Source organism: Meles meles, chromosome 6 (assembly GCF_922984935.1).
Source record: "Meles meles chromosome 6, mMelMel3.1 paternal haplotype, whole genome shotgun sequence".
NCBI lineage: Eukaryota > Metazoa > Chordata > Mammalia > Carnivora > Mustelidae > Meles > Meles meles.
Window position 1 is genome coordinate 150,345,712 of NC_060071.1, and position 20,612 is coordinate 150,366,323.

The 20,612-nt window shown below is 68.3% G+C and overlaps 2 protein-coding genes across 2 annotated transcripts; one reads left to right on the plus strand and one right to left on the minus strand.

The window, feature by feature from the left end:
- Window positions 1–136: 136 nt before the first annotated feature.
- LOC123944738 lies at window positions 137–1,793 on the minus strand. Its single transcript, XM_046010071.1, has 2 exons — window positions 1,137–1,793; window positions 137–408 (listed from the first exon to the last, which is right to left on the minus strand). Exons 1-2 carry the CDS (start codon window positions 1,556–1,558, stop codon window positions 147–149), a joined length of 684 nt encoding a protein of 227 aa, XP_045866027.1. The 5' UTR covers window positions 1,559–1,793; the 3' UTR covers window positions 137–146.
- A 1,205-nt stretch (window positions 1,794–2,998) lies between these two features.
- Window positions 2,999–19,534, plus strand: INF2 (inverted formin 2). Its single transcript, XM_046010066.1, is given in 23 exon segments — window positions 2,999–3,194; window positions 4,757–5,156; window positions 6,357–6,472; window positions 6,559–6,718; window positions 7,113–7,146; window positions 7,627–7,768; window positions 8,527–8,668; window positions 8,833–9,232; window positions 9,234–9,544; window positions 10,059–10,204; window positions 10,287–10,348; window positions 10,848–10,950; window positions 11,145–11,230; window positions 11,581–11,681; window positions 12,320–12,390; window positions 12,491–12,598; window positions 12,689–12,759; window positions 13,582–13,702; window positions 14,027–14,191; window positions 14,310–14,412; window positions 14,630–14,791; window positions 15,293–15,892; window positions 18,632–19,534. Coding segments are annotated over 23 exon segments (3,816 nt in total). The 5' UTR covers window positions 2,999–3,011; the 3' UTR covers window positions 18,661–19,534.
- The last annotated feature ends 1,078 nt before the right edge of the window (window positions 19,535–20,612 follow it).

Genomic DNA, 20,612 nt, shown 5'->3' on the forward strand with positions numbered 1-20,612 from the left:
TGTTCTTCCTCCTTCTAATTATGAAAACGACCACATTCACCCCAGATGCAACTTGTGTGCGCATTCAGGCGTGTGTCTGGTGGGACATGCTAGATGGCAGAAATCCTACACAGTACGACTTGGTGTCCTACTTCCTGTCTCCGTTTTTAATTCAGCAGCGCCTTGAAGGTCTTGGTGCCCATCCGTCCCCCTCCCCAGTAGCCCCTCCTCTTGTTGCTGGGAGGGCAGTGGCCCGGCAGGCCTTCTCGCACACAGGGGGGTCGTTCAGGTGAGGGCTTGGGAGCCACAGGCCCTGTGCTCCATCCTGGGACTGCTGGCTGCCGGGAGCTGGAGCGCTTCCGGCACGTGAGACCGGCCAGGGGCTGGTGAGGACACCAGCACACGGCCAGGGCCCTCTGCACTCTGCACCTGTGGATGGGCGGGTGGTGGGCTGGCGCTCGGCTGCTCCTCCTTCCCCAAGGCCCGCTGCGCCCGGGCCCCCGGCCTGGGATGACCCCGTGGCGGTTGACCCACGCAAGTCGTCTGAGGGCTTACAGCCTGGTGGGGAAGGGGTTGCGTGCACTAGAGGCTCAAAAGGAGCCAAGATGATGGGAGCGGGGGAGGGGGGAGCCGGGGAGGAATCCGCTCCAGGGGCTTCCCCCAATCCGGCCGGCCCCGGCTGCCCCTGAGCTCTAGGGAATTTGCTGCTGGAAAAGCAATGTAAGAGTTGCCAGGCAGTGGAAAAATTTGGAGCTAAAAATACAGCATGGCAGCCCCTGCCTCCCAGTTCCGGAACCCCGCTCCTGCCATTGTACCCGCCTTCCCCAAGGAAGACAAGCTCACTCTTTGCACCCCGCCCCCGCGCCCTCACTGGCTCTGGGCCCAGAAGCGCCCCAGCCCCTGTGCTGAAGCTGGCAGGGCTGCCCTGAAGCTGCCTCCCCACAGCAGCCCATCTCCTGGGTGCCCGTGTCCCCAGCCGCTGCCCTCCCCACCCCTCACTCCCATCCCCGGGTCCCCCAGCCCTCACAGTGATCTAGGAACAGAAGGCCAAACCCGCTGAGCTCTGGCACTTAGTCTGGCCTCCCCCCTCCTGCCACACTGTCCAAACCTGGGGGGATCCATGCGGTGGCCTCCCAGCAGCCATGCCCAGGACCTACCTCGGGAGGCCCTCTCTCTCTGGCTCAGTTTCTCCATCTGCATGGCAGCCGCTGGACTCTGAGGGCAGGTGGGGGGGGCAGCTTCGACCCTGTCCCCTGTCCCCTCCCCAGGAGCACACTCTGCTTGACAGACGCCTGCCAGGGGCGGTGGCTTCTCGTGAGTCAGCACCGCTGCCCGGGCATGTGGGTGCCCTGTTGGAGGAGCTGGTATGGCTGTTCCGGGCTAGCCGGGCGTGGGCAGAGAGGCAGGTGGGTGTCTGCACCCCCTCCAGGTCCTGCGTGGGCTGGGTGAGCTCGGGTGAGCAGCCCACCCGGCTCAGCTGACCCAGGAGAGCGCTGAGGGGGAACGCGTGGTGCTGCCCCAGCGGGAACCCCACTTTATTGGTTGAAAAAGCTGAGCGCTGAAGAAGATTGGAGAACATGCCACTCACGTCAGAGCCCCAGTATCCTCCTCTGCAAAGACCTCTGCCCACAAGAGCTCCCCTGGTGCAGGGGGACGGACGGACCTCCTGCGGGACACCTGGGGGGTGCTGAAGCGCCCCTCACTTTGCAGCCACCCGACCGACTGGGTGCAGCCTGGACCGCCAGGTGCCTGGCCCCGGGAGACAGTCGTGCTCTTCAGCTGGCGGTGCCGCAGAAAAGGCTCCGCAATGCAAATTCCTGCGCTGCCCGCGCCCCTCTGTGGGGTGGGAGGGGCCGAGACCACATTCCTGAGCGTGTGGTTCCGCCCCGGCAGGCCGGCCCCGCCCCCACATGGGGTGGGGAGCCCCATCACATTCCGGAGCATCTGGCCCCGCCCCACCGCGGGCGGGCGGAGTCCGGGAGGGACCCTGCGACCACACCCTGTCTGGGCGCCCGGCCTGGCGGGTGGCGGCGGGCAGGGCTGGGCAGGGCTGGGCAGGAGGGCGGGCGGGGCCCCGCTGCCCACGCGCGGTGTTGGAGGGCGCGCGAGCGCCGGGTCCCGTTTGCCCCCTGGGAGCCCCGCCGCACCTGTCCCCGTACAGACCCGGAGCAGAGGCCTGTGCCCGGGCGCACAGCCGGCCAGCCCAGCGGCCTGGCCTCTGCCTCCCACGCAGGTCCGGGGCCTGCCAGGAAGGGTGGTTCCCCGCGCTGTTCTCCTGACAGCGGGAAATGCCCACTTCCCTCTGGGGCCCCGGGCAGCAATGTTCAGCCAGCCCCGGACGGGGCCAGGCGGAGGCCGCCCCTCCTGAAGGGCTCCTGGCAGGGACCCGTCTCCGCCACTTGCATCCGGAGGGGAGGGAGCGCTTTCCACTCGGAGCACGCGTCTGCGCGGTCACTGTTGCTGTGGGCGACCCGTGTTCTCTCCGCGTGGACGCTGCGTGCACGTCTGTCCGTCCTCTGCTGCCGTGTGAGATCACGTGCCTGCATGCGAGGCCCTCGTGTGAGTGTGTGCCGCGTGCGCGCACTGGTCTGCGCAGGTGTAGGACGCACGCATGGAAGGGCTGGACCCGCTTGTGAAACTCAGCCCCAGGCCACACAACTAGCATCCTTCGTGGGCAGGCGGTAGTCGGGGGTGATCACCCCCTGCGAGGGGGCCGCTGGCGGGGTCTCCTGGGGCAGTGCACTGGGGGGCACAGGGAGGCCTAGGCAGAGCCAGGTGGGGCTGTCTCTGAGACGTTTCCTGCATCTGGAGACCCCTGGGGCTCCTGGCTGGAGAAGACACTCGGGATGCTGGAGGCCTGGCCTGGGAGAGTTGGTGCTCCAGCCTCTCGGCCTGTGCCAAGGAAACAGGGACCGGCGCCAGTGGGGCGGGTGTGGGGGCGGGGAAGGGAGGGTCATTCCTGGCTGAGTCTTTTACACTGCAGCAGCCAGGGTAGGCGGCGTGTGGGCCAAGGCCGCCCTGCTGTGCTCTTCATGGTGCCGGGAGCGGCCCCTCCCCCGGTCCCGGGAGGTGGCCCCAGAGGGACCAGAGCTGCAGCCAGCAGCAGGGCTGCTCAGCGGGTCGCAGGGATGAGAAGCCAGCAGGGCGAGAGGGGCAGCCCAAAGCGGGCCTTGGAGTGGGTGGGCAGAGGCAGCCGGAAGGTCCTGCGCATCTGGGTGAGTGGACCGTGGGGTACGGGGCAGTCACAAGGGCTAACCACACGCCGCGCCGCACCCTCCCTGCAGGGACGCCCACACCCCAGCCTCCCAGGATGCTCCCAGTGGGCCGCTTCCGGAGGTTTGGGTGAGGACAGTGCGTCTCATGCAGGGCGAGTGGCCTGGTGGGCCCAGAGCCCATGCACCAGCAGGCCGGAGCCTCTCTTCCCCTCAGCCAGGCCGCCTCCTTGGGGCACCCCATGGGCCTGCGTGGCAGTCAGCCAGGACCTGGGTGGGGGCCTGCAAATGGAGGAGAGGCTACTGGAATGCCAGGCCATCCCTTGGGGGGAGGGGGGCTCGGGGAGCACAAAGGAGGACACCCAAGATGCTCACTGAGGCAGACGGGGAGCAGGGCCTCCGGGAAGGCCCGCCGTGAGCCAGGCCAGGGACAGACTTCTGGGCTCCTGTCCCCACTCAGCCTCCAGCTCCTGTGGGGCCTCCGATGGCCCCTGGAGGTCCCCACCCCCCCAACGATCTAGGTCCGGCAGCACTGAGAGGGAGGCTAAGCTGGACGGCCAGCCTCTCTCCACCCTTGGCCTGGGGTCCAGGCTCACTGGGTTCTGCCTTTCCAGCTCTGGGGGTTGGGCATGTCCACCCTTTCCTCTCCTGTCACTTCGGGGCTGGGGTGGGCAGTGGCGAGGCCAGGCCCTGGGCCTGAGGCATGGCCGTTCTCCCATGCTCCGCTTCTCGGGCCCCTCTCAGCAGCTCCGTGCCGTCCTTCTCACGCACTAAATGCGAGACCCAAGCCATACATGGTTGCAGGAGAGCCTGGCCTGCCCCTGACTTTTGAGGCCAGTCCCCAGGGGCTCTGGCCAAGGACAGAGTCACCGCCAAGGGCCCCCAGGAGCATGGCTTGGTGGGTGTGGCAAAGGCACAGAGGCGCAGCGGGTATGGCCTCCTTTGGAGAAAGGCCGGTGTTGGGGGCGTCCTTGGAGGGGGTCGCCCCTGTTGAGGCTGCACCCAGTAAAGCCCACATGCCAAGGGTTTGGGGGACATCCAGTCCTCTGCCCATACAGCCTGACCACCCGAGGGCCTCGGAGGCCGGGGCCTTGCAGGGCTGCTTCCCCACAGGGCCCCGGCCATGCTCGTGATGGGGCTGGGCACCAGGCATGACCCTCCAGTCAGTCCCTTCCCCAGCCACACGCCTGAGGCCGTGGGCAGCCCCCAAGTGCCCAGGGTCTGGAACAGCCGCTCCGGTTCTCCCTATCTGACCCTGTCCCCGGGGCAGGGGAAGTACTCTGGGACAAGATAAGGGAGCCCCAGAGACGCCACTTCTGGTGCATCGTCACCACTGGGTCAGTGGTGTTCCTGCCGGTGTGGCCACCTCCAGATCCTCGGCGGACAGGGAGGCGCGTGAGAAGCCCGTGGACGGTGGTGGCCCTGATGGGGAGAGGGCACAGCTTCCCCCCCCCACCCCCGCCCCAGGCCCGTTTGGCGGGTGGAGGGAGACACCGCGGGTGGGGGGGGGACCCGGCTCCCGTCGTGGGCTGGGGGCTCACGGCAGGTCTCCCTCCGGCCCGCAGTTCGGCAAGATGTCGGTGAAGGAGGGTGCGCAGCGCAAGTGGGCGGCGCTCAAAGAGAAGCTGGGGCCGCAGGACTCGGACCCCACGGAGGCCAACCTGGAGAGCGCGGACCCCGAGCTGTGCACGCGGCTGCTGCAGGTGCCGTCCGTCGTCAACTACTCGGGCCTGCGCAAGCGACTGGAGAGCAGCGACGGCGGCTGGATGGTGCAGTTCCTGGAGCAGAGCGGCCTGGACCTGCTGCTCGAGGCCCTGGCGCGCCTGTCCGGCCGCGGGGTGGCCCGCATCGCCGACGCCCTGCTGCAGCTCACCTGCGTCAGCTGCGTGCGAGCCGTCATGAACTCGCAGCAGGGCATCGAGTACATCCTCAGCAACCAGGCCTACGTGCGCCAGCTGTCCCTGGGTGAGCCGCGGCCGGGGACCCAGATGGCCTCCCGAGCTCAGGCTGGGGCCCCGCGCCACGGAAGGCAGCGGGAGGGCTTCCTGGGGAGGAACCGGGTGCCTGTTCGCCCCAAGTCTGAGACGTCCAGGTCAGCTTGGAGCCATGGCCCACCAGGAGCACCTAGTTGCCCCCTCTGTTCCGTGGCTTTGCCTGGCCTTCCCGTCCAGCCCTGTGCCTGTTCGCGCCCTGCCCCCTTCCCCGCCTCTGGTCTACAGCACCCCCCACCCCACACCTGCCACCGTAGTCCGTGCCCTGGCAGCCGGTCTCACCCGGGCCAAAAACACAGCGTCCAGCCACACACCCCGCTTACACTGCACCTGGACTCAAGCCCCTTGAGCCTCACAGGTCACCGCCCTCAGTTCTGGCCAGCACTTGCGGCTGGAGGCGTCCTCCGCCTCCTGCCACACCCCGCCCCTGCCCACTCTGTGCCCCGCTCCCACCTCCTGCTCAGGCTGCTCTGTGCCTTGTGCACCTGCTGACTCCTTAAGTTCTCACTCACGATCACCTCCTCCAGGAAGTCTCCCCAGGCTGCACCCAGTGTTAGTCTCCTACCTTTGAGAGTGACCTCAGGTGGTCTTTAGTAAGCAGGAGTCCCACTGTGTTCCTGGCCTGCCAGGCTGTCCTGCTCTGTGGCAACAACCATGTCCCCCTCATGCTTGGGGCTCCAGGGAGGGGTGGGGGAGTGAGGGTGGGTCGGCCCTTGCGAGTGGGCACATGCCTGTGTAGAGTCCTTTGTGGCCTCTCAGCAGGCCAGCTAAGGGACACCCCCAAAGCTTTCCCAGCCCAGGGCCTGAGGTGGGAGGCAGGAGCTCATGAGGACAAGGAGATACCCTAAGCTGCTGGGCAAAGACGTGGGCTCGGCCCGGGAAGCTGTGCCAGTGTGAGCCTTGGGCCCAGAGCCAGTGGGGACCACTCAGAGCTAAGGCCCAGCCCAAGCAGACTGTCCCTGCAGGGTCTGCCTCTCTAGTCCTGGAGAGATCAGCGCCCCGGGAGGGGGAGGCCAGCCCCTGCTGCGGCCCGTGGACTGGGGAGGAGTGCCCCCTGGTGTCCACCTGCGGGCCCTGCCTGTCCCGCTGGAGTGTGGGTTCAGGACAACCGGGAGCAGGAGCCCAAGCCTGGGACTGACAGGGGCCCCCGCTGAGACTCCCTGACCCTCCGCAGCTCTGGACACATCCAACGTGATGGTCAAGAAGCAGGTGTTCGAGCTGCTGGCGGCCCTGTGTATCTACTCCCCTGAGGGCCACGGGCTGACCCTGGACGCCCTGGACCACTACAAGGTGAGCCCCGGGGCGCCGGGGTGCGGGCCAGGCCAAGCGCGAGCTGACCCCGCCCGGGGCGCGTGCTGACCCCGCCCGCCCCGCAGACGGTGCGCAGCCAACAGTACCGCTTCAGCGTCATCATGAACGAGCTGTCGGACAGCGACAACGTGCCCTACGTCGTCACCCTGCTCAGCGTGGTCAACGCCATCATCCTGGGCCCCGAGGACCTCCGCACCCGCACCCAGCTGCGCGGGGAGTTCACAGGTAACCGCCCACGGCCCACCCGGTGTGCCCTGCGGGACCCCAGAGGAAGGCTCTGGGAAGCAGCCCCCAGCCGCTCCCTGTGGTGGACTCGGGGCCCTGGGGCCCCGGACATGAGTCCTTCATGGCTCTCAGTGGGAGGCTGACCCCCCAGCTCCAGTCCTGCCAGTGGTGGCCGTGCCATTTAGTGGGATGATGGCGTGTGCCCTCCAGAGTGTTCCTGGCACCTGCAGAAACCGCAGGGTCCCCCTCCCGCCCCATGGGCTGGGCGTTCTGGGTGGTGGGAATGAGCCCAGGGAGAGAGCAGAAGGGAAGGTATCAGAAGACGCGAGCACCCTGGGACAGGGGGTGACCAGAGCAACCTCTGAAGCCCGCTGACCCTATTGTCCCTTCCCAGGGTTGCAGCTGCTGGACATCCTGACACGGCTACGGTGAGTCCCCATCACCGTTCTCCAAAGCCAGGCTCACCCTCCCCTTGGGCCTGGAGCAGCACCTCCCGACGGGCAGAGGGGCTTCCGGGAGTAGCCCCCGTGGGCCCGCCCCGCGGGACCCAGGTCCCGGAGACAGCGCAGTTGCCATCCGTCACGCTGCCTGAGGGGCGGCCCTGCAGAACCTCCCGGCCCAGCAGCTTGGGAGTTGCCAGATACAGCACGGAACGTCCCGTTGGTGTGAGCGCGTCCCCGATAGCGCACACGACATACTTAGGCTAAACACACTTGCCGTTTTCCTGACACTCAAACTTACTTGGGTTCCGGGAACCCATGCAGCTGAGAACACCCCTCCCGGGCCCCTGTCAGGACCACTGTCCCGGCGCAGCACGCCCCGCTCAGGGCTGTCTGTGCGTCTGTCCAGGGTTGGGAGGGAGGCGGGTGGGGCAGCCGCCTCAGCCCACCCGGCCCCTCTCGCCCCAGGGACCTGGAGGACGCCGACCTGCTGATCCAGCTGGAGGCCTTCGAGGAGGCCAAGGCCGAGGACGAGGAGGAGCTCCTGCGCATCAGCGGGGGCGTCGACATGACCAGCCATCAGGAGGTCTTCGCGTCTCTGTTCCACAAGGTGAGCCGGGGGCCAGGTTGCGGGGGCCTGGCTCCAGAGACCGGGGTCCAGGGCTCCGCCGTGACTGCCTTCCCTGCCCCAGGAGACCCCACCCTGACCAGAGCCGTAGGGCCGGATCTGGTGCCCCAGCAGGGAGCAGTGAGGGGCCGGGGGCGCTGGAGACCGGCGGAGCCCAGAGCCGGAGCGGGCAGCCTGGGGGCAAGTCTTCGTTGGCACAGGCCCAGAGCCAAGGCCACAGGGCCCTGGAGAACATTGTCGCAAAGATCAGAGGTAGCTGAGCTGTCCCTAGCTCCAGCCGGCGGACGGCCTCAAATGGTCCCAGGGGCTTCTGGACCAGCAGGAGTCCAGGAGGCCAGGTTCTGGTCCAGCTCAGGCCCTCCCCGGTGGGAGCACCTGCCCTTCACTGAACCCACCGCTCTCAGCCAGGGGACGAGTGTTGCCAGGAGACATCCAGGACATCTGGACGCATGCAGGGGGGTCTCAGTGTGGCATGCGGTCCCACTGGCTTCAGGTGGGTGGAGACCGGGGAGGCCAGGACACCTCCCACCACACGCAGGGCCGCCCCTAGCACGGAGAGGTGTGTAACCCCAACGTCACCTGTGTGCCAGTCTGCGAAGCCCGGCTCCGGCCTATCTGCAGCGCCCTTTCGAGGCACAGAGCCGTGATGGGGTGGACGTCCCTAGTGGTCTGAAGCCTGCGGTTGTCAGCTGCCCCGGGAAGGGCGCGGCCACAAACCTGTCCTTTTCTTCCCCACCCAGGTGAGCTGCTCCCCTGCATCTGCCCGGCTGCTGTCCATGCTGCAGGGTCTCCTGTACCTGGAGCCCACCCTGCCCTCCAGCCAGCTGCTCTGGGAGGCCCTGGAGAACCTGGTGAACCGGGCCGTGCTCCTGGCCAGTGATGGTGAGCGGGTGGGGTGGTGTGCCCCCGACCCCAGCCCAGTGGACAGACAGTGGGGCATCAGACCCAGTGGGAGGTCAGGCCAGTGGGAGGGCGTCCCTCCTTGGCCGCTCGCCGCCCCCCAGCTGCTTGGGCATTCTGCGCTGACCCTGGACACCCCCACACAGTCCAGGAGTGCACCCTGGAGGAGATGGTAGAGCGGCTCCTGTCCGTCAAGGGGCGGCCACGCCCGAGTCCCCTGAACAAGGCCCACAAGGGCGTCCAGGCCGAACTCGGCCAGAGCCGGAAGGACAGCACGCCCCAAAACAGCGGCTCCCTGAAGGCGGGTGTGGAGGAGCAGCAGCCGGAGGCCGGGCTCCACGGTCTGCACCTCCCCGTGCAGAGGGCGACCAGCTCGGGAGCCCCACAGCTGCAGACACCCGCCCCCGTCCCACCGGCTCCCCCACTGCCCGGCTTCTCGCCAGTGGGGCCCCCTCCCCCGCCCCCACCGCCCCCACCGCCCCCACCGCCCCCAGCGACCCCACTGCCAGCCCTGGGGGCCCAGGCCTCCCCGCCCCCTCCCCCGCCCCCCGCCCCCACCTCCTCCCCCGCCTCCGCTGCCTGCCTCTGGCGGGGCCCTACCTCCCCCACCTCCACCACTCCCAGGCCCGGGGTGCCCCCCACCACCCCCACTACCTGGCCTGGACGGGGGCCTCCCTCCACCCCCACCCCTGCCCGGTCCCCACGGCGCCTCCCCGGTGGGTGGGGAGGAGATCATTGTGGCGACCCACGTCCTGGCCCAGGGCTCTGCCCCCATCCCAAGCCACCGGCAAGTCAGCGCTCCCACCCTGCGCATGAAGAAGCTCAACTGGCAGAAGCTGCCGTCCAACGTGGCCCGAGGTGAGGACCCTCGGCCGGGAGCACCCGCCTCCCCGAGGCCGCGGACCCCGCCCTGCTGCACCCTGCTGCGCACGTCCCCCCGCGCACCTTCCCCGCGCCCGCCCCGTGTGGTGTCTGTGCCCAGGTCTGAGCCCACGGTCCCCCCCCACCCCGCCCTCGGGCGGGACTGGTCAGTCTCTGCCCTGGGCTCTGCCCTCAGGTCGTCAGGGTGGGGATGGGGCAGGGGCAGGGACAGGGACGGGCCAGAGGTCGCCTCTGAAGACCCTTCCTCCTGCATGCGCCTTGGTAAGCCAAGATGTCCCTCTGCTGCCACAGCCCCTGCCCTGCCCGGGCCCCGGGGTGCTGATGCTCAGTCGGAGAAGGTCAAGGCCGAGGCTTGTGAGACGGCCGGTCCCCCGCTAGCTGGGACTCGGGCACGCGTGCGTCTGTCCACGTGCGCGTGGCATGACGGCGACTGGAGGGCATCCCTGGCCCCGGGGCAGGCATGAGCCTGACCGCGGACCCCGCCCCCCAGAGCAGAGCTCCATGTGGGCCTCACTGAGCAGCCTGGGCGCCGAGGTCGTGGAGCCCGACTTCTCCAGCATCGAGCGGCTCTTCTGCTTCCCCGAGGCCAAGCCCAAGGAGCGCGTGGCTGCCCCCCCCAGGAAGGAGCCCAAGGAGGTGGGGCCGGCCCTGCCAGGTGGGGGGTGCAAGGGTCTCGGTGCCGCTGCAGGTTCCAACACCAGGGCGGGGTGTTTTCCAGATCACCTTTCTGGACTCCAAGAAGAGCCTGAACCTCAACATCTTCCTGAAGCAGTTTAAATGGTGAGCAGCCCGTCCGGCCGAGCCCCTGCCCTCCCGGCTCCTGCCATCTGGGGCTGCGCAGTGCCCTGGGGGGGCACTCCTGGGAAGTGCGACTCGCCCTCCCTGGGGCCAGCCGGAGCCACAGACCGCCCCTGGGGAAGCGGAGGCCCAGCCAGCAGTGGGCAGTGCCCCTGGCCCCCGGGCCCTTCCCTGCAGTGGCTGGGCGCTGGCTCCTGCCAGGGAACTCCCTGGGTACTCATGAGCCCGCCTGCCTGGGTCCTGAGCAGCCCCTAGGAAGGAGGAGTGGGCGTGCCCTGACAGGCAGGGAGTCAGCCCCCAGCCACGTTGCTGTGCGACCCCAGGCAGGTGGATTGCCTTCTCTGTGTCCCGGCAGCTCAGGCCCGAGCAGCAAAGAGGTCGTGGGCTGAGGGCAGTCCCTGACCAGCAGGGTCCCCAGGAGCCCAGAGGAGGGGCCGGTGCTCCCTCTGCTCCCACCGAAGCCACGCCCTCTCTCCTGCAGCTCCAATGAGGACGTCACTGCCATGATCCGGGCTGGGGACGCCACCAAATTCGACGTGGAGGTTCTTAAGCAGTTCCTCAAACTCCTTCCGGAAAAGCACGAGGTGAATGGGGCAGAGCCTTGCCGGCCCTGCCCGGGTTCTCCCCGCAAGAGAAAGAGCAGGGGACACACGGACACACAGAGCTGTGCTGGACATGAGTGGGCCCTGGCAGGGCAGGCATGGGCAGGTGCGGGCGGTGCGGGGGCTTCCTGGGGGGATGGGGGCTGGAATCCCATGTGTGGGCCTCCTCCCTGCAGATCGAAAACCTGCACTCGTTCACGGAGGACCGCGCCAAGCTGGCCAGCGCCGACCAGTTCTACCTTCTCCTGCTGGGCGTTCCCTGGTGAATGCGCCGCCCTCGGACCCCAGGGCCCACTGGCAGGGATGGGGCTGAGGGAGCCAGGCCCAGACCTCGAGGAGGGAGTGCAGCCATGCAGACCGTTCCCTGGGGCTCCATGGGGAGCGCCGCACGCACCATTCATGCTCCCCCCTGCTCCGAGAAGGCGGGAGCCCTGCAGGGGGACAGCTGTCTTCCTGGTCCCATGTGGGTGCTTGTCTCAAGTGCCCTTTCCCAGGCCCTACCCCAGTCCTGCGGAGTCCCCGTCAGGAGCCTGGCCCGGAGACGTGCGCGCTGCCCAGGGCCAGGGTGTGGGCCCCCGCGCTACAGGCCCTGATTCCCGGCTGTGTCCCCAGCTACCAGCTGCGGGTGGAGTGCATGCTGCTGTGTGAGGGCTCGGCCGTCGTGCTGGACATGGTGCAGCCCAAGGCCCAGCTGGTGCTCGCGGCCTGCTGCAGTGAGTAGGGGGCACAGCCTGGGGCCTGGGGGGCCCGGAACCCACCGGGCGAGTGGTCCCGGGGCACAGACCCTCCCCACCTCGCCGTAGACATAGCCCCTGCCCTAAGGCACACGCACACGCTCACGTGTGCATTCACAGACGCACACAGGCACGGGCAGGCACAGACACAGGCCCCCGTGCACGCGTGGGCACACACACAGAGACACGCGTGCGTGTCAAGGGGCGCGCTCAGGGACACCCGTGAATGCTCAGCAGTCTCTGCAGAAGAGGGTCAAGCAGGAGTGTACCCCGGCCCCGGGGCAGGGACGCACACAGTGGACATCCACTCCCATGTCAGCCGCCATCCCTGAAGCCCCAAGGGATGGTTAGCTGAGAACCAGGGAGGCCACCGCTCCAACCTTCTGGAAGGTTCCTCTCAGCAGCATCACACCCAGAAAGGGGCCAGGGGTCATCTGCTCCCGGGGTGGGGGGGTGCAGGGGCACAGAGTCCCTATGCCTGCTCCTGCTGGGGGCCGGAACCCCTGGGGTTCCACCCTGGGGACCGCACCCTGGGGAGGGGAGGGGAGACCCCCACACCTCAGCTGCAGACCCCTCGCAGCGCCCAGCCCTCCCTCAGCCCCGGCGCCCTCCCACAGGCCTGCTCACCAGCCGCCGGCTGCCGGCCTTCTGCCAGCTGATCCTGAAAATCGGAAACTTCCTCAACTACGTAAGCGGGTGCCGCCCCCGCTACCCCCATGCCCATGCCCCACGCCCGCCGCCTCCCACCGGGCTTCAGGGGCGCTCACTCCCCACCCGGACCCTCGCAGGGCAGCCACACGGGGGACGCCGACGGCTTCAAGATCAGCGCGCTGCTGAAGCTCACGGAGACCAAGTCCCAGCAGAGCCGCGTGACCCTGCTGCACCACGTGCTGGCGGTGGGACCCCGGGCGGCCCCCTCCCCGCTCCGGCACCCCTGGGGCCAGGGTGTGGCCACCGCCGCGCTCACCCAATGTGTCCTGTTGCAGGAGGCGGAGAAGGGCCACCCAGACCTCCTGCAGCTGCCCCGGGACCTGGAGCAGCCCTCCCAAGCAGCGGGGTAGGCGCCCCCACCAGCACCCCCGCCTCTGGTCCTGGCCAGTGAGGGGGCTGGGCCCGACCGCGCCCCCAGGAACCGCTGCCCCTAGAACGGCCATTTTCACGCCGGAATGGGACCTTGGGTCCATCGTGGCCTGGTCCTAGGTGATTCACAGGAGGAAACTGAGGCCTAGGAGCGGTAGGGAGCGACCTGGTCGTGGTCACACCAGGGATTAGGCTCCTGCCACCTTTTTACACGGCTGAGCCTCATAACAGCCCATGAGGAAGGCCGTACCACTTCCACGGTGCAGATGAGGACACGGAGGCCCAGCCCAGTGGGGCTGCATCCCTGGGCTCCCTCAGCCCAGAGGAGCAGCTCAGGGAGGGGGGCCTGGACCTTCCAACGCCAGGTACACGCTGCTCCGGGAAGTTCTCAGGCCTGAGAGCCGAAGATGGGCTGAGCTGCTGGGGTCACTGTCCCAGCACTTCTCCCCCGGCACCGCCTGGCCCTTCCCTGAGCTCTGGTGTGCTTCTAGAACCTGAGGGCGTGCAGCCCAGTGTCCCCCGCTGTCCCTGCGGCTGTGCCGTCCGCTGTCCCCTGCCGTCCCTGCGGGGGTGTGCCGTCCACTGTCCCCGCCATCCCCGTGGGTGTGCCACCCAGTGTCCTCCGCTGTCCCCACGGGTGTGCTGTCCACTGTCGCCCTCGATCCCTGAGGGTGTGCCGTCCAGTGTCCCTGCCGTTCCTGCCGGTGTGCAGGCTGAAGGCCCCCACTGGCCCCTCCGCTGACCCTGCGAGACCGGACATCAGCTGTCACCTGACCCCGCCTGGCTCTGCGGTTTTCAGGATCAACCTTGAGCTCATCCGTTCGGAGTCTAGCACCAACCTGAAGAAGCTTCTGGAGATGGAGCGGAAGGTGTCGTCCTCCATCCCCGAGGTGCAGGAGCAGTACACCGGGCGTCTCCAGGCAAGCTGAGCCGGGGCCCGGGCCAGGAGGCAGCTGGGGGTTCTCCCAGGTGGTAGGGGAGGACAGGCCAGGGTGAGGGGCCCTGTAGGAGGGCAACAGGCTGTCCCTGATCCCAAGGTCCTTCCTGCAGGGAGGGGCTTCCTCTGAGCCTGGGGCCTGCAGTGCCCAGACCTCCCTGTCCTGCTCGGCTGGCAGTGGCCATCCCCCTCGGGCAGCCAGGCCCCGCCCTGCCCCCAGGGCTCCCCCGGGGTCGTGACCCTTTGGGGGCTGGTGGTGCCTTGGTGGGGCTCTCCCTGGGCTGTGACCGCTCCCTCCTGTCCCCAGGCCAGCATCGAGGCCTCCCGGGCGCTGGATGAGGTGTTCCAGGCCATCGAGGAGAAGAAGCTAGAGCTGGCGCGGTACCTGTGCGAGGACGCGCAGCGGCTGTCCCTGGAGGACACATTTAGCACCATGAAGACCTTCCGGGACCTCTTCATGCGCGCCCTGAAGGTGGGCCGGGCCGCACCCCCTCCCTGGGCTCAGGCAGAGCTGCCGCAATCGCCGGGGTGCCGGGCTCGTGCTGTCCTTCGAGGGCTGGGGGTCACGGGCTCCCCGTCCTCCCACGCAGGAGAACAAGGACTGGAAGGAGCAGGCGGCGAAGGCGGAGAGGAGGAAGCAGCAGCTGGCCGAGGAGGAGGCCCGGAGGCCACGGGGCGAGGACGGGAAGCCTGGTGAGGCCGGGGCCCAGGGAGAGCGGGGCGGGGTGGGGGCGCCGGGAGAGCTTGGGGGGGCTCTCCGTGGGGCCAGGTCTGCGCATCCTCGTACTCACCCCCCGTCCTCGAAGCTCTGGGGGCACCGCCCACGCCCTCCAGGTCCTCGTCTCAGGGCCACGTGGGTGGGCTCCAGGGACCCGCAGGCAGCCTATCTGAGGGTCTTGGGGCCTCTCAGTCAGGAGGGGAGTCGGGAAGCAGGAGGAAGTGTGTGTCATCGACGCCCTGTTGGCGGACATCAGGAAGGGCTTCCAGCTGCGGAAGACGGCCCGGGGCCGAGGGGACGCCGACGGGGGCAGCAAGGCAGCTGCTACGGACCCACCCAGGGACAAGGCGCCTGGTGAGAGCCTCTCCCGCCTTTCCTCACTGTTTCCCTCCTGCTGTCCTTGCTGCCCGCTACCTCCCCTCCTCCAGGAAGCCCTCTCTGACCTCATGGGAGAACCTCACGGTGGCCTTGTTACCAGAGATGGCACAGCCACGAGGTGGGGTCAGAGGGCAGCTCGGCCTTCTGGTCCCCTTGCCGGTGGCCGAGGGCTCCCTGCAGCCCTCTCGGGCAGTGGGCCTTTGACCCGTGTCTTGGGCCTCGGGGCTGCCCGGAGTGGGGGCGCTCTTGGGACGGGGATGAAGTTGGCCCAGTGTCCCCCACCCAGCCACACCACGGGCCTGCTCTCTGGGAACCCACACTTCGGGGCTGCCAGGACAGGCTCTTGGGGCAGTGGGCTCTGCAGGGCTGTGGCTTTCGGGTAGATGTTGGGGTGGACAGAGGCCCTCTGCTCGGGCACATCCTCAGGATGGCCTGGGAGTCGGGCCCTGCCCTCAGCTGTGCGTCCTGTGTCCACAGCGGCCACCAGAGTCCCCGCAGGAGGCACCAGCGGCCCCGCCTCTGAGCCCCAGGGCTGGGACCTCTCCGACGCCACTGCCCCCAGCCCGCAGCCCACGGCAGACCCGCCACAGGGGAACGGGCCTGGGTCCCTGGAGAGGCGTTCTTCCTGGTATGCGGACGCCAGCGACGTCCTGACCACCGAGGACCCCCAGAACTCCCAGCCTTGTCAGGACGCCTGGCCGGTGGTGCTGGGCAGTGCGCAGGCCCTGAAACCTCTCAGGCTGTCTGGTGACAAGCCCCCTGGGGCCACAGGGTCAGGCCAAGACGCCGAAGACCCCACGGCCCCTCGAGGCGTCCGCCGGGCGGAGGCCAACAGCACCATGGAGGGGACGCAGGAGGCCAACCTCCCTGCCACAGGCCCTGGCGTGGCTGGGGACAGGGATGGGGACCAGGAGGACACAGCCCCAGATTCTGCACTGGACACATCCTTGGACAGGTCCTTCTCTGAGGACACAGTCACGGACTCTTCAGGGTCCGGCACTCTGCCCAGGGCCCGGGGACAGGCCTCAAAGAGGACGGGCAAGCGGAAGAAGAAGCGTCCCTCGAGGAACCAGGAAGGTAACTTGGGGCTCCCCTCCCATCGTTCCTCATCCCCTGAAGCAGGGCTCCCGGGTGGGCAAGGCCCATGGAGCGTGGGGACCCCGGCATGTGGTCAGAGCCCGTCCAGCCCCAGCAGGCCCCCCACCTCTCGCTGCCGCTGGCCGTTCCCTCCTCTTCCCCCGAGAGTGGGTGATTCCCAGGACACCCCACGTCCTGCAGGAGAGGAGACGGCCACCGTCCCGCATGGGGGAGGAGCAACTTTGGTTGGGGGGGCGCTGCCCTTGTGCCCACACCCCACACCCCCTAACTCCTGCTTCAGGCCATCCCTAGCAGGGAGTGGCCGCTGGGGTGATGTGGCCTGGGGCTGCCCGAGGCCCAGCGGGTTTGGCTCTGTGTCCACACAGCCCGAGCGCCCAGCGGCCCGGCCCCAGCTCCCAAGTTCAGAGCAGGCCAGGAATAAGTCGTTGAGTGTGTTTCTCTTATTTGAAAGCAGAGGTTGTCCCTGACTCTGACGATAGTAAAACAAAAAGACTCTGTGTGGTCCAGTAAGGTAGGTGCTCATGCTGGTGTCCCGCACTAACGGTGGCCGCGGAGGCCGGGCCCGCGCCCAGCCCTCCTGGACGCTAACCTGCCTCCCTGCAGCCCGCCTGGGCCTGTCGGCAAGCCCTGCCCTCCTGTGCTGCTGGTGCTGGGACCCGCCTGGCCCTCTGCCTTCTCCTCCCTCTCGGGAAGGGCGGGAGCCATGCCTCGCTTAGCTGGTGTCTGCTGTGTGCCAGGCGCGACCTTGGAACCGTGCGCCGGGCAGAGGGGCCTCAGGCGGATGGGGGGCTCCAACGGCGGGACAGGCAGGCGGGGGTCGCCTCTGCCCCAAGCAGTCCGGCTAACCTGGGGCTTTCCTGACTTCTATCCCCCAGCGTGGTAACCTTTGCTCTGAGACTTTCCACGGGGCACACCCCAGCTCTGGTGGGGCCACAAATGTCCCCAGGGAGGCAGTGAGGGACAGAGGCAGTCCCAAGGCCCAGCCGCCAGGAAGAGACAGGCCACAGGCCCTCTCCGAGGAATGGACATGCCTCCCCTCCCTGGTAGCCAGGTCCCGGGGACCGCAGATGGGTCTGTAGGCACATCCCGGGTCCTCAGCACTGGGCCACCCGGGACCCCGAGGATGGGTGGGACCGTGGTTGTCTGGGATGTGGCCCGAGAGGCTCACAGGTGCAGACAGACAGGCCTGGTGTCCCCGCTGCGTTCTGGGCCCTGCCGATGGCGAGCTGATACACTTCCTGGGGAGCAGGGGGCCGCCTGCACCCAGCTCAGTGCTGACCCAGAGGGCCCGGGGTGTGGAGGAGAGGTGCAGGGATGCCCAGAGGAAGCAAGGGCAGGCGAGAAGTCAGGCACAGCCCTCTGGACGGTTTATTCCTGCTCCTCGTACGGGCTTTCGGCTCAGTCCCAGAGTGTGCCACTGGGATTGCTTCTGGAGCCTGGCTCTCCGGGGCGGAACACCAGCATGCACTAGCGAGGGGGGCCGTGGGCTCTTTGGGTTTGGGGGTCTGGCAGCCACGTGTGGCCACTGTCCAGGGGAAGCTTGGTGTGCCCAGCACGGCTCTGCGCCCCCGCAGGACCTCCCCCGCGCCCTCCGGCACAGCAGTCAGCTGCCGCCCACTCGCTCGCCTCCCGGGGCCCCAGCGTCCCCGTGGCTGGGAGCAGGACGAAGGAGTCCCCCCCCCCACCCGTGTCCTTAAGCTTTTATTTGGAAACACTGCCGCTAGACAGGGAATTTGCGGGACCATAATGACCACCACGTGTCCTTCGCCCAGAAACGACAAGAACTCTCCGAAACGAGCAAAACGATCAGCGTCTGTGGCATTGCCCCCAGCTCCCTGAGGGACTGGAAGGTTCAAGGCATCTTGCCGCCTGGCCCCCGAACCCGGCCCGGGGTGTCCTAAGTGAGGCTGCTCTCACGTTGTGTTCGTGGCAGGAATTCCCCCACGTGACCTGAGTCCTCCCCAGAGCAGGTCCAGAGGGGCTCCGGGCCCATTGTCCCACGGGCCGGTGGTGATGTGGGAGCCCCTGCTGTGTGGGGTCCTGGCGCCCTGGGGGGCAGGGACAGAAACCCGCTCCAAATGACTTTTGACCTTTCTGCCTCTCGTCTTTGTGCCCCGTCTTTTTCAAGCATGATCGTCACTCCCGTCTGCTCAGGACCCCGGGGGCTGGGGTGGGAGGGGGCAGGCGGGCAGGGTGTCAGCGGGGAAGCACAGAACAGGGGCCTTAGACCAGAAGGCTCTGGGGGGCAGGGGGCCTGCAGGGCCAGGTAGGGGGCATCCAGGTGGCAGGAACCAAGGAGATGGGGCCGCTGGGAAAGGACAGGTCTGGGGGCGTCCAGTGTCAGGGCTCGGGAAGTGCAGAGGGAGAGGCAGCCAGGGGGAGTGACGGGGGGGTGAAGCCAGGTGGGGGATTGGGAGTGGAGAAGTGGGGGGTGAGCAGGGCCTGGTGGGAGGGGTGGGGAGAGCAGGCCCAGGGATCCGGCCTGGGCAGGTGGACAGGAGCCCGCTGGCTGGGGGGTCATCCCGGCGACTTCCACCTGGAAGGGTCTTGCTGCTGGAGAGCAAGGGCCCGGGGTCAGCGTGGACCGAGGGAGACGCAGTGCAGCCCTCCGGGCCGTGGTGATGGGACCACAGGAGCCTGGGGACCCGGAGGCAGGCACCTTGGCGTTGTCCCCAGCAAGTCTGCTCCTAAAGATGCTGTTCCTCTCACTTCCCACAGGCCTCAGCCTGAAGCCCAAAGCCAAGTGAGAGTGCTGCGGCCGGCCCCCACCGCGGTGGGCCCCCAGAGGTACTGCTGAGCTGGGCCCCTCCAGGGCCAGGCTGGACCCGGGCCCCTGGGAAACCAAAACTCTGTGCCTTACCCTCCGGGGAGGTGGGCCTCCCAGAGCTGCTTGGGGTGCTGTGGCTGACACCCCAGCAGGCCCCAGGGCCCGGCCTCCCGGCCCCCTCCTGGACAGCCTGCACGCCTCCGGCCCCCGTGTGGTCTGCTTCCTGAATGCTGATGCCCACACCCGCACCCGCCTGCCCCACGGCACCTGCCCGCAGGGTTAAGGAGCTTCGGCTGTGTCCCCAGGGCGCCTCTCGGCCGTGCCCTGCCCTCCAGCCCCCTGGCGCTCAGAAGCTTCTGGAGACGGCCCTCACAGACCTCTCCCCACAGAGCCACGGGAGCCAGGCGGAGCTGGAGCTCCCTCGCCCCCGCCCACTGCCTCCTGACCGGGCCCCAGTGCCCTGCTCCCCGTCCCGCCTCTCAGCCGGCCGACCTGGGCTGGGGCAGAGCGGTTCTTAGCGGAGTTGGATTGTTTCTGCGCCCGCTCTACTGCCACAGCCTAGCGGGGCGCAGGTGGTGGAGGCCCCCGGCCTGCGGCAGGGGCAGGCTGGCCGGCGGGGTCCCTCTGCTTGGCAAACGTGGGGCATCCGGTGCAGCTGGCCCCCACCCCTGTACGCCCAGCCCTTGTTGCCACCGGGCCTGGCCACCCTGTCACCAGAACGATCGTCGCTGTGGCTACCACACCCCTGCTAGGCTAAAAGCAGGCGAGGACCCAGGCCTGGGGGCGGCCCGCCTCACCCCTGCCCCAGGTTTGTGCCCCAGGTTTGAGGCTCAGACCAATAAAGAAGAAAGCTGGCCCAGGGAGTGCTGTGTGGCGTTCAGGAGCGGCGGGCAAACGGGCAGTGACCCTCGCCGCGGCTGTGCTGGCCTGCCCACTGCCCCAGAGCCCCCCGGGCCCCGGCCGGAGCAGGTGCGCGATAGACCCCAGCGTGGGGGGGTGGGGAGCCCAGCACGTCCGTACAGAAATCTCACCCGTGGACTCCAGCGGGTTTCCACGTCCGTCAAGCACAGAGATTCGGTTCCAGAACATTCCATCATCCCCCCGAATTCTCTTAGCAGGCGCGTCCTGTGCCGCCTCCCCCGGCCCCCAAGTCTGCTTCCGTCTCCATAGATTTGCTTTCTGTGGACGTTTCCTACAAATGGAGTCCGCTACATGGCCTTCCGTGGCCGGCTTCTCCCACGCAGCCTGTTTGCGGGGTTCACCGCGTTGGAGCGTGGGTCGGGACTCTGCGCCTTTGCCTGGCAGGGTGGCAATCCGCCGTGCGGGCGGGCCTCACGGCGGGGACGGCCCCGGGGGTGGGGCTCCCGTGCGGATTAGCTGCGAGTCTGTGGCCGTTCACGGAACCGTGAGGTGCCCGACGTAGCCGCACTACTTTGCCTCAAGGGCGCGAGCGCCTGTGCCCGTGGCGACCCCGGGGTCCACGTCCGCGACCACCAAACGCGAGGTGGCCCGTGGCGCTCTGCGGCCCAGGGTGGAAGGCCCCGGTGGCTGAGCCCACCCCACTCCCACGGGGAGCCCCCCAGCCTCAGTGACCTGGGCTGCCACGACCGAGGTGACAGGGCCATGGCGCACAGGTCGCTGCAGGGGGGACGTGTTCTAATTCAGGCGAGGCCGTGTGACAGGCCAGGCCCAGCTGTCGGCGGGGACAGGGCTGGCTATAGAAAAGCCCAACCCCCCCGCACCAGGCCCGCCGGCTATTTATAGAGCCAGGCTTGGGGGAGTTGCTGCCGCTGCCGGCCAGCCTGTGGTCCTGCAGATCCCGTGTGGACCCCCACGGTGGCCCCCCCGAGCCCCACGCTCCCCCGAAAGGGCCCCAGCTAGCACCCAGTCCTGCCGGGACTCCAGCCCATCTCCCTCCGCGGGCGTTCCTGA